Source organism: Sus scrofa, chromosome 15 (assembly GCF_000003025.6).
Source record: "Sus scrofa isolate TJ Tabasco breed Duroc chromosome 15, Sscrofa11.1, whole genome shotgun sequence".
In the NCBI taxonomy this organism is placed as follows: domain Eukaryota; kingdom Metazoa; phylum Chordata; class Mammalia; order Artiodactyla; family Suidae; genus Sus; species Sus scrofa.
The window spans coordinates 56002013-56014236 of NC_010457.5; the positions used below are offsets into that span (position 1 = coordinate 56002013).

Consider the following 12224-nt stretch of genomic DNA (forward strand, 5'->3'; position numbering starts at 1 on the left):
ACGGCTGAAAGCAACTGCAGCCCCATCTCTCATGTAGGGTGACTTTGCCACGCTAGGACTTTGCCTTGGGAGAGGGAACTCTGCCAGCCACCGGCGTTCAGCCCTCTTGCTGTAACAGGATGCAGTTCTGTTGGAAAGTGCCTCTGCCCCCTGGCGCCCGTCCCCAGGCTTCTGATGAAACAGTGACCCACCGCCCCCTAACCAGCCCCTGGACGGCAGCCCTATCACTCCGGGCTCGCAGCCGATCACGTGGCGCGGCGGTGCTCCAGGGGACCTCGGCTCCACTGCCATTGGTCGAAGGCGCGCGTTCCGGGCTCGCCCATTGGCTGCGGGGGGCTTTCACGTGAAAGGGGGTCGGGGATGGCATCCCCAGTGGGGAGAGGTGCCCGGAAAGTTAAAGGGAGCCGCACGGCGGCGGGTATCCCGAGTCCCGGGTGAGGGCTGAAAGGAGGAGGCGGGCGGGCTGCTCTCGCGCACAAACGGATGCGACTGTCAGCGGAGGGCGCCGACCTGTGCACGGGCCGTCGCTCCTGCCGTCGCTACCGTTGCCCCTGCCACCCCAGCGCGGATGGTACCGCGGGCTGGCGCCTACGCACCTCCGGGCTTACGAGCTGTACCAGGTACGTCCTCTCCATGCCCGCGAGGAATGGTGTTGAGAGTCGCGCAGAGTGGACTCTCACCGGTGTCTACACTTTCTCCGCCCACCTTGCAATCACATTCTGGGGGGTAGGACACTCTAGACTGCCTGGAGGAACCTGTTGCTTCCACGTGGAGAGGGCAACCCAGGGACCAGAGGTGGGATGGACCCTGGCTGAAACCACATGTTGCACGGAGGTGGAGTTCCAGCCGCGACGGTGGCCGCGGGGCTGGGGCTGGGACTCCAGATACTCCCTCTTATGCCGAATTCGAACCTGACACAAGGCTTTTCCATTTGGGACCCAACACTTCTAGAGAGTGTCCCCGGAGTTGAGCGATGGGAATGTGAGCGCTAAGGTAAGTCGCTTCGTCTCTCTCTGGGCCTCGATTTCCCGGTAAAACGTAGGGAAGCACAGTTGGTGATCTCTCTGGCCTCCAAGGACGGTGGGACACGGATCGCAGAAGTGACCACGGCCTCCAGGAGACCAGCCGCCTCCAGTTCCTTGTCCCCAGACGGGCTGTCCCGGGCTGGCAGGGACGAGGTGGCCACGTGGGGACGCTCTTACGGCGTCGCTCCACCCGCCCAGGGGTGGCCCTGCCGTCCAGCCGCCCCGCCCGGTGTTTGATAACTCAGGCTCCTCCCCCTCGTCGTCTTCCTCCCCCTGCCGGTCACAGCTCCGGGAACCCTGCCCAAGCCCTGCCTCCAGGACACACTGAGCCTCACGTAGTCTGGTGGCGGCAGCTTATCCTGCCACCTCCCTCCGGGCTCTCCGATGCAGCGAGCCAGCTGGAGAGGGGGCTTCCCCGCGGCCCAAAAGGTGGGTACCGGACAGGCGAAGGATCTGGAGAGGGGTTGGGGGGAGGACGCAGTCCCCACCTGGCTGCACCCAGAGGGGAGTGACCTCTGGGACATTTGAAGTCTGGACGCTTTGGCCTGCCCAGGTTCCCGGTTCTTGGCACCCTTTTGAATCCAGAGAAAGAAGTTTATAACTCGCTGTAAAAGAGGGGGTGGAGAGCCCAGAACATACTAGAAGATTTGGGCTCTGTCCTGTATTGTTTCTTGCAGAAGAGGAGAAAATTGAGGACAGACTTGACTTGAGGACTTGGAGAGTTGCTAAAAGATGTTGGAGCCAGTGGTTTCTGCGGCCAGGCCTCCTTGGGAAACCCAGGGTCCAGGAGAAGAGAGTGTTAGGGCGTCAGCCTGGGGTGCAGAGGAAAAAAAGGAAATGGTTCATTTGGCAGGGCTGTCCGGGAGCCAAAACTAAAGTGAAGACAGCTGGAGGACTTACCACAAAAGTAAAGTTGAGGCATTTAGGGAAAAGTTTGCGGGAAGAGAAGAGCCATCAGACAGTATTAGCAACCAAGAATGTCAGCCTCAAAGGGATCTCAGAGGAGAAAGCTCAAGCCCAGAGTGGTTGAGTGACTTGCTGCAAGTAACACAGCGAGATTCCTAGTCCATCCATCCAGTATGCTGTGTTTCACATTGGGCATTTTTAGACAGCAGATTCTGTGCCATTTTAATTTTTCCCTTTCCTATAATATACAGCCTCATGCTCAGATATTTATCTCAAAGATGCTTTGCACAATGGTGACAAGATAGAAGGCTACAAGTGGAGTCTAAGGCTGTGAATAAGTGTCCCATGGTCTGAATACAGTTCATGGGGACCCAAAGGGAAAGATGCCAATTTTATTCATATTGTATCAGCCAGGGAATAAAGAAATGCTGAAGGGGTTGGTGGCCACGTCTTTAAAAAATTATATATAACCTGGGGAGTTCCCGTCGTGGCGCAGTGGTTAACAAATCCGACTAGGAACCATGAGGTTGTGGGTTCGGTCCCTGCCCTTGCTCAGTGGGTTAACGATCCGGCGTTGCCATGAGCTGTGGTGTAGGTTGCAGACTCGGCTCGGATCCCGAGTTGCTGTGGCTCTGGCATAGGCCGGTGGCTACAGCTCCGATTCGACCCCTAGCCTGGGAACCTCCATATGCCGCAGGAGCGGCCCAAGAAATAGCAACAACAACAACAACAAAAGACAAAAGACAAAAAAAAAAAAAAAAAATTATATATAACCTGGAAATCTAGTTGTGAATGCTTACCTAAGGTAGTTTCAGTGTTCCTGGTGGGTTCTTGGTGTGTCTGACTTTTCTTATCAGAGTACAAGAGAATGGAGGAGGCACTGTCCTGGCCTCAATACAAAAGAAAAAGATTTACTTTCTATAAAAGGCACAGCCAGAGAGTCAGTAGCTCAGGTGCCTGAAACTGTGAAGGTCGTCGGGTTATTTTCTGTACAAGTTGATAGTTTTTACAGAAAAATCACTAGCCAGGTGCCTTGAGAAGGTATGTTATTTGTCACTGGCGGAACAGAGAGAGCATTTACGCAAAACTATCCATGTACTCTCTAATTTGCATGGAGTGTTAGAGTTTGCCCTCTTTTTACCACAAACACTGAAATCTAGCCTTGGGCATGTTCGAGGCTCTCACGGGGCAAATATGGTCTCCTAGGCATCTATTTGGAAGCAGATTTTTGAGAATCCATACCAGTCTGAGCACAGCTATTTGTACTCTCATGACCCTGGCTTGCAACGACCTGGTATTCAGGTCCTGTGTCATGTTCTGCTGGTTCAACTGTGTGTCCACATCTCGTTCTGGTTTTTTCCCTGACCAGCCTTGGCAGCTCATATTCTCTGGCTTGGGAGAAGGAAGGGCGGTGCAGCCAGAGTCTGGCAGGAGAGGGGGCCTGAGGTACAGCCCAATACATCCTGTGTTGGAACTGGTCATTTTTGTGCCATCTGAAGATCAAATACCTGAAATCAAATACCAGTCCCAGTGCCTTCCTTTCAGGGACTTAGGAAACTGTTACCTTGTGTCTGTTGCCAGGAGTACTTCTGGGTGCTGATCATCCCTGTCACAGTCCATTGAGGAATTTCTGAGCAGAAGGTCAGGAAGGCTTATCCCAAACCAGCACTTCTTGGCAAATGACCTGGTTAATAAAAGCTGGACTCTATCTGTGAGGATAGGCAAGGGAGCCAAGAGTCAGAATGGCCACTGGGGTTAAGGTCCTCCCCTCCAGTGCTGGTGACGCTGAAAAAGTGAAGGGATTCTGGGCAGAGGTGCTTGTGCAGTGCCCCTGGGGCAGGAGCCTGGGAGGAACCCTTGACCCACCAGGCGGTCAACCTTCCATTTGCCTTTCATGGAGAATGTTGCAAAGTGAATTAGGCTCTAGAAAGTATCAGTGGAATTGTTTAATTGGCTCTGGTTCTGACTCCAGTTTCGCTTCCTCACCCCCAAGTCTTAAGGCTTGATGATAAAAGGGATCTCAGGGGCACATTTATATTGCTGGGTCTAGAGAGTGAAACTTTACCAAGGTCTTCAACTAAATCTTTCTAACCTGCAGGATTAGAACTTGAGACTGACTTCAGTCAACTGCAAGTGTGCAGATTCTTTCTCTGATCCCCTTGTTTTAGAATTCTGTTTCTACAATATCCTGAGAGTTTCCCAACCTTTCTCCTAATGAGCTGTTTTAAGTTGTGTGTGAAAGCACATATGAGGTTGGTTTGCAGGCTTGTTGGACACACGTAGACAGCTTGCAGTTGACCTTATGCTGACTCAGGCCAAGAGGAAGCAGCAGTAACCAAGGAGGAACCCCTCCTCCCTCAGTTCACACCCAGGTTGCCAAGGGTGGGCAGAGTGAGAGGGCTTGGGATGCAAGGCTTTGTCTGCTGTTTGGTTATTTTTAATTAAAATTTAATTTAAAAATCAAAAACTACCTGTGTTAAAAGTAGAACTGAAAGTGTGATACCAGTGCATTCTAACAAAGTTTTGCAATGAACAGGGGAAAAGAAAAATTCAAGTACTTCCTAAGTGTAGTTTTTTTTTTTTTTTTCCAGTCGAACCCCTTAGTGAACCCCCTGACCTTCTTTAAACCTGTCTTGTCCAGTTTAGTCAGAACTTTCCACAACAATTGCATGGGTATAAGAGAAGATAATAGCCAGAGTTCCCATCGTGGCTCAGTGGTTAATGAATCCGACTAGGAACCATAAGGTTGTGGGTTTGATACCCGGCCTTGCTCAGTGGGTCAAGGATCTGGCGTTGCCGTGAGCTGTGGTGTAGTTTGCAGACGCGGCTCGGATCCCGTGTTGCTGCGGCTGTGGCGTAGACCAGTGGTACAGCTCAAATTCGACCCCTAGCCTGGGAACCTCCATGTGCCACAGGAACTGCCCAAGAAATGGCAAAAAGACAAAAAAAAAAAAAAAAAGATAATAGCCAAATTGACCCCAAAATTTTCAATTGTTTAACTTTGTTAGAGGAGAAACAGTAAGCAGATATTATTTAAAATGAATGTTTAGATAATTACGTTATGACTATGAATTAAGATAAAAACATTTAGAAAGGTTGGGCCATTTCAGACTAATACAGGTATTTGTATTATTAGTGTTTTGTCTCTGAATGTGTTTGTTTCTCCGCCTGGTCATCACTAAGTGATTCATGCATCCTGGGGAAGTACTGTATTATTTTTGGAAAATGGGATCAAACCCAGTATGCCTCTTGTCCTTTTTCATTTTTCTCTGTATATATTTGATTGAAATCAGAAGTTGAAAATGAAATATCATTTTTTTTGCCATGCCTACAGCATGCGGAAGGAAGTTCCCCAGCTAGGGTTGGAAGGTACACTACAGCAGTGACAACACTGGATGCTTAACTGCCTTGAGATATCATTTATTATAATGTTGCATTTATGGGACACAACCGCCATGCATTTTAAATTATTTCGTTAAGATTAATACCTGTGCGATAATAAAACCAAATATGATAAGAAGATTTAGAGAAGTTGGGTCATATAGACTAATGCAGGTATTTGTACTACCTTTTAAAATTCTTTCCTAACTCGATAGGTAAAAACATTGTCTTCTTTCTTTCTTCATTTCTTTCCTTCTTTCTTTTTCTTTCCTTCTCTCTTCTTTCTTTTTATGGCCACACTTGCGGCATTTGGAAGTTCTCAAGCTAGGGGTTCAGTTTGGAGCCACAGTTGCTGGCCTATGCCACAGCCATGAAAACACAAAATTGTGCATCTGCAATCTTTGTCTCAGCTTGCAGTGACACCAGATCCTTAAGCCACTGAGGGGAGGCCAGGGATTGAACCCACATCCTCAGAGGGACAGCATCAGGTTCTTAATCCCCTGAGCCACAATGGGAACTCCTAGGCATTGTTTTCTAATCTAAATTTCTTAAATTACTTAGAAGATTGTACATTCTACATATTTACAAGCCACTTTTAAGTTTCTTTCCTTTATTTTCTATTCATGCTCTTTGCTCATTTTTCTACATAGAATATTTGGTTTTGTTATTGTTTCATAAAGACTCTTTGTATGTTACGGTATTAACACTTTGCTGCCATGCTTTTTGTAAAATGTTTTTCCACTTTGGTGTTTTGGTTTTACTTTTTTTCACTTAGAGAAACATTGTTTTTATGAAGTCAGATATAACCTCATCTTTAGCATGATTCTCTTTGCATTTTATTCTTATAGAGGCTTTTTTCACTAGAGAAACAATTTACTATATGAAAGGTTTAAAAATACTAGATTGTGGCACTTTTTTAAAGCAAGATTTACTGGGATATAAAAATCTGTGTGTTGAATGAAAGCAAGTTAGATGCTGTCCTCACTCCTGAATCCCAGCGTCTAGCATCATGCCTGGCACATAGCAAACACCAATCAATATTGGTGGGATGAATTAATTTCTTTTTATTGGCTGAAGGCAATATTTACCAAAGTATATTCTTCAGAACATGCATTCTGCAAGGTGCTCTACAAAAAAAAAAAAAAAAAAAAAAAGACTTTCCTATTTGGGAAATTCCACAAACAGCATACTATTTTCATTATACACCACAGCCTATCAGTGTACTGAAGGTCCCAAGAAGTCCTGACAGAGAAGCCTGTGAACTGATTTTAAAACTAGTGATTCCATACTTCTCTGTTTATTTTAATCTTGGGCCTTTTCCCTCAACCCCCAACTTTACTCTTTTAATCTCCCTTGAAACCAGTCGTGCTGGACTACACTTGAGTGAATACTGAGATGTAGCCATGTGGGCAGAGGTGAAGGCAATTGTAGTGCTCCAGTCCCAGCTGAAGGGATGAGTCTGAAAGTCTGTCTGATCTTGCCATTTCTGTCTTTCTCCTCTCCCAGGGTTCTAGCCTATTCTTCTAGTCCCGTGATGGCTGTGGACATTGAGTGCAGGTACAGCTGCATGGCCCCCTCCTTGCGCAGAGAGCGGTTCACCTTCCAGATCTCACCGAAGCCAAGCAAACCTCTGAGGCCTTGTATTCAGCTGAGCAGCAAGAATGAAGCCAGTGGGACAGTGGCCCCTACCGTCCAGGAGAAAAAAGTGAAGAAGCGGGTGTCCTTTGCAGACAACCAGGGGCTGGCCTTGACAATGGTCAAAGTGTTCTCCGAATTTGATGACCCGTTAGATATTCCACTGAACATCACTGAGCTCCTGGACAACATTGTGAGTCTGACGACAGCAGAGAGCGAGAGCTTCGTGCTGGATTTCGCACAGCCGTCTGCAGATTACCTGGACTTCAGGAATCGGCTTCAGACCGACCATGTCTGCCTGGAGAACTGCGTCCTGAAGGACAGAGCCATCGAAGGCACAGTGAAAGTGCAGAACCTTGCATTTGAGAAGATGGTGAAAGTCAGAATGACATTCGACACCTGGAAAAGCTTCACAGACTTTCCCTGCTGGTACGTGAAGGACACGTACGCGGGTTCAGACAGGGACACATTCTCCTTTGACATCAGCTTGCCTGAGAAAATTCAGTCTTATGAGAGGATGGAGTTTGCTGTGTGCTATGAGTGCAATGGACAGACGTACTGGGACAGCAACAAAGGCAAAAACTATAGGATCATCCGGGCAGAGCTGAAATCCACCCAGGGAACAGCCCAGCCACAAAATGGACCAGATTTTGGAATAGCCCTTGACCAGTTTGGAAGCCCTCGATGTTCCTACGGTCTGTTTCCAGAGTGGCCGAGTTATTTAGGATACGAGAAGCTTGGGCCCTACTATTAGCAACGGCAGGGCATGGAGCAGGGCTGAGTGGGTACAGACAAGCTGAGCTGCAGTCACCCTGTGATGGAGGTGGAAGCCAAGAGAAGTGGTGAACTGCCTTTAGGCACAGTTTTTGAGAAGAAAGGATCCTAGTCACTCTTTTCCTTCAATCAGCCAAGTCAGCCAGGTTTAGATCACAGAACTGGGTTCATGCTTGGAAGAGATGGGCGTGCTGGTCTGTCTGGCACCCAAGTAACAGCAATGAGGGTCTGAGTAGGATGGTGCCAGAGGGGTCTGGATGGGACCCAGGCCTACAGGCAGCACCGGCGAGGCCGGAGCATGGTGGCTTAATAACGAGGTCACCTGGAGGAGCCCCTCTTCCCTGGGGTGTGGGAAGTCAGTGCCCTGGGAGCCCTCGGTCCCCAGCACCTCCCACTGGCTCCTGGCCCCTCCTATTCGGGTCTTCCCTGCCCAGCCAGGGCCTTCCTGCCTGCTGTAGCTGCCCTGTGTCTACACAGGCATCACACTTCATCTGTGAATTTTGTGCCTATGGTTTTCTTCCACAGTTCATCTGATGTTCAGGAAAAGATAATAAAGGCAGATCAACTCATGTCGGAGACAGGCATTTCCTCTTTCTGATTCCACATAGATATCCCAGCAGAGGACAACACACCAGCTATCGAAAGTAAACTGGTGCTTTGTGGTGTCACCGGTGCCAGGCTGATGCCAGACAGGACAATCATGAGTGGGACAGATATAGCTTCTCCTTTTGGCTTTGTGGGGGAGCTTTCTAAGCACTCACTTTTACCCTGAGTCACCGGACAGCTCAATTACAAGACATTGTGACTTGCTCAGCTGGGCCGGTTTGCCTGTGTCTCTTTCTTCACAAAAGGATTGTAGAATCTCTTTTCCTGGAGAGTCATCTTTTATGCCGTGTTCAGAACATTTGGATTTTCAGATTCGATATATCCTCAACACCTTCAGAAATGTTTGGTTGTATTTTGACTGTGATTTAACAACATCTGCTTTGTAAACAACACTTTACAAGCCCCCACAGACTTTAATTTGGTTGTTCTTATTTATGGTGTGTGGGTGTGTAAAGGGGTAGGGGTCAAAAACCTCACCAAGTTCTCGGATTTTATTTTCACTTTGCCAACTCTGAAATATCAGAGATTAATTGTTCTTAACCATATTGGACTCAAGCATTAAAAGTCTGTTGGTTCATACTGTTGTGAGACTCCTGGGACTTTCCTTATCAAATAGACTCCCAAACTCTGTGATTTTTTTTCTTGGGCAAGATTGGTTGGTACTTGGGAGTGTATAAAAGATATTTTTACATGTGCATTTTTAGAAGGTTGGGGTTTTTGTTTTGTTTTTGGAGCTTAAGTTAAATGACTGCCTCATTTTTCTTGTGCCTGATCTTACTAAAGTAAGGTTTTCGTAAAGGAGGCAGGGAAAGGAGTGCCCAGCTGCCTGGATTTGGGGGCAAACCTCCTTGACTCTGAAAGCAAAGAGTCCTTTCACCTGCGTTATCCAGGTTAGTTGGGAGACACCCTGCAGCTTCTGGGGCTTTTTAACTCAGTGTCAGACAGGTCTGGAGTGTCATGGCTCCTAGAGTTTTGTGGTTGGGTTTTTTCTTTTTTGAACCTTAAAATGTTTTGACTTTTTAAATGCTCTTAAGTGGTGTTCCATGGAGTTCTTGTCCCTAAAACTGGCTGTAATGAGTCTGCAATCTAGTGCTTTATTTTGTATGCCTCTCCAGGCACTGGAAGATTGCATGATAATACAACTTAGGGGCCAATCACATTTTTTATCTTATGTTGACATTGGGCAGAACTGGGTTTTATCTAAGCATGTCTTACATCAAGTACACAGACAGTACTCTCCAGGTTCAGAACTATTATATAATATAGATTCACACTGTTTGGAAGCAAAACTGATTTTATACAGGTCATGAATTTACTTTGTTTTAAGAAGTCCCATCCCTTCTCCAGTTTATGAAAGGTATAAAGTGCACTGCATTTCTTTGTTACCAGATTCAAAGTAACAAGATCATTCTATGTTGGTAAGAAAAATGCCTGAAGTGGACTTCAATAATAGTGATCTTAAGGCATTCCCATGTCAAAATTTGAAATATGGTAATTCAGTGATAAGTATCTCTTTTGAAACACCACAAACCCTCCCCTGCCCCTCCTGGCTGCAAGCCCCCAGCCAGTGCACCTGAGCTGCTCCCCCACCAGGCAAGTCTTCACCTGTTCACAAAGACCCTCTGACTAAAGCATCTGCCTGACCCAATGCCCTGTCAAATTCCCTGTTGGCACTGTCATGCAGTGAGGTCTTGCCATCTGAAGAACACTCTTCACCAATCAGTTTTTCTCCTTTGGGGCCATTTCTGTCCCAGGATAGCAACAGATGGCCTCAGGCTCTGCTCCAATGGGCTCTCTCCTTGTTTCGTAGCTCACCAGCAGCAGAAAAGTCTACACACTTGTGAAAGTGGCAGGCTTCTTAGCTGGAGTTGTTACTGCAGCCTGGCCTGTAGGTTTGACCCTCAGACAGTTCTTGGTTATGATGATGAATGGCCCCCAGTTCTGGTGTCCTTCCCAACTTGCCCCAGAAGGACCAGCCTTCTCCCACTGCGGCAGCTGTCCAGGAATGGGGAGGCAGCTCTGTTTTTGCTTTGTATTTATTCCCCCAAATGTCCTGGGGAGCATTTGCAAATTAGGTGCAATAAATAAGCTAGACTATCTAAAGATAGATTTTTTAAAAATAAGCTTTCAATGTTTCTTGGAAGATGTGAAGCATTTGGGCAGGTTTGTTTAGTTTGTTAAGTATGCTTGTTATAGGAGAGCTGGTGAGAAATAAGGAAGTTATGTAGTTCTCCAGAAATGAAAACAGTTTCAGAGTCAAGGTAGAGTTTGTTTTATCTCTAAGATTTAATTTTAACAGTGGCAGAACATTACTCTCTCAATGTTTTTTAAAGATGTAAAGTCTGAACTGCAAAAAGACTGTTTGTGGGTTTGATCTCTGCATATAATTTGCTTTTTAAAAACAAGCATTACTTGTAGTCACTTGGACGTTAAATGGCATATATGTTTGTAAACCAAAAAAAGGGTCTGTTCACTTTGCAGAAATCCCATTTGCTAGGTCTTCCCTCTCAGTGGACAGTGAGTGAAAATCCCAGTGTCATGTCAAATTCCTCAACTGGGCGCAGTTTGCCGGAGTAAGCATCAGAGTAAGCATCAGAGCTATCTGCTCTGGGAAGTCCTGATGTCCTTGTCTCTACAAAAATGATCCCTGAAGTTGAGGATAAGAAGTCACACATCTAAAGAGATCTCCCAGGGTCATCCCAAGACAATCTGCCAGTGTATCTTCACTCCCTGAAGTGGGACACTTCCCGAAGAGCTGTGCTGATGGGCAGCTTTTCCTTGTTATGGTTGTAAAGCACTGCAGCCCAGGCTGTAAAGCAGTGGATGTTTTACAGTCTCGTTTATCACTTCCTAGAGTCGGCTGACCCTATGAGGACTCCGAGAAGGCAGCTGTGATGGTGGTGGGTCACTCTTACTTCACTGTGAATGTAGAACTGCAGACTCATCTTCATTTTTGTGCCTAAAAGTGCCTTGTTGAGAAGTTTCCACAGATTTTTTAAAAATGCCTATTTTTTTGTACACAAAGTTAAAGGGGAAATGCACTTTACAATCACAAGAATGGCTGTCTTTTGTGTGGTATAAGAATGGTTTGTTTGGATATCTTACTACAAAAATGTAATAAAGGCAGAAAACACAAAACTGAAAGTGTCCTATTTTAAAATTGACTCTTGGAATCAGAGGCTGGGAAGGAATATTTTTAATCAATGTGTTTTCACATATAGGATGTCAGTTTCCAAAGGGATAGGACACACTCAATGGCTAAGTTGGAAAGCTGTAAGGTATAGAGGAAACTGGGTAATTGCTTTTTAACTGGTTATAGCAGCCAAGGCTGAATACAGCTAAGAAAGTGATGGCCAGGGAAGCAGCACAGGGGCCAGTGTCATTCTGAATCCATTTTTAATGATCCTAGGGCAGGTGTCTTCCTACCCTCTCTCTTGCTTTTTTTTTTTTTTTTTTTCTTTTTAGGTCATATCTGGAGCATATGGAAGTTCCCAGGCTAGGGGTCCAATCAGAGCAGCAGATCCCAGCCTACATCACAGCCACAGTGACGCCAGACCCTTAACCCACTGAGGGAGGCCAAGGATCCTCATGGATACTAGTAGGGTTTGAAACCCACTAAGCCATGACAGGAACTCCCTCACTTGCTCTTGAAGCATATTTTTGACTTAGTGTATGCAAAGGTAGGAAAACTGTAAGTATCTATCACAGCTTTGAACTGCTTGATCAGACAAACTCTGTAACCAGCAAAACTGCACTGCTCCTGCTGGGCCCCTCCTCCACTGGGTACGGGACCTTCACCCTAAGTAAGATTTCTGAGATGTTTTATTTGAGATGCAGGGAAGGTAAACTGCTGCCACATGTTTCCTGCCAGTCTTGGCCACGCCAGGAACAGCAGTG

General features: G+C 46.6%; 1 protein-coding gene across 4 annotated transcripts; it reads left to right on the forward strand.

Moving 5' to 3' along the window:
• On the forward strand, nt 371-11465 carry PPP1R3B (protein phosphatase 1 regulatory subunit 3B). 4 transcript variants are annotated; one of them, XM_021075037.1, is made up of 4 exons: nt 599-620; nt 731-993; nt 1312-1454; nt 6819-11465. In XM_021075037.1, exon 4 carries the CDS (start codon nt 6847-6849, stop codon nt 7699-7701), a length of 855 nt encoding a protein of 284 aa, XP_020930696.1. In that variant the 5' UTR covers nt 599-620; nt 731-993; nt 1312-1454; nt 6819-6846; the 3' UTR covers nt 7702-11465. The 4 variants fall into 4 exon arrangements, with proteins under 4 accessions (XP_005671880.1, XP_020930697.1, XP_020930695.1 ...); XM_021075038.1 differs by lacking the exon at nt 1312-1454 and having other exon boundaries at nt 396-620; XM_021075036.1 differs by lacking the exon at nt 731-993 and having other exon boundaries at nt 396-620.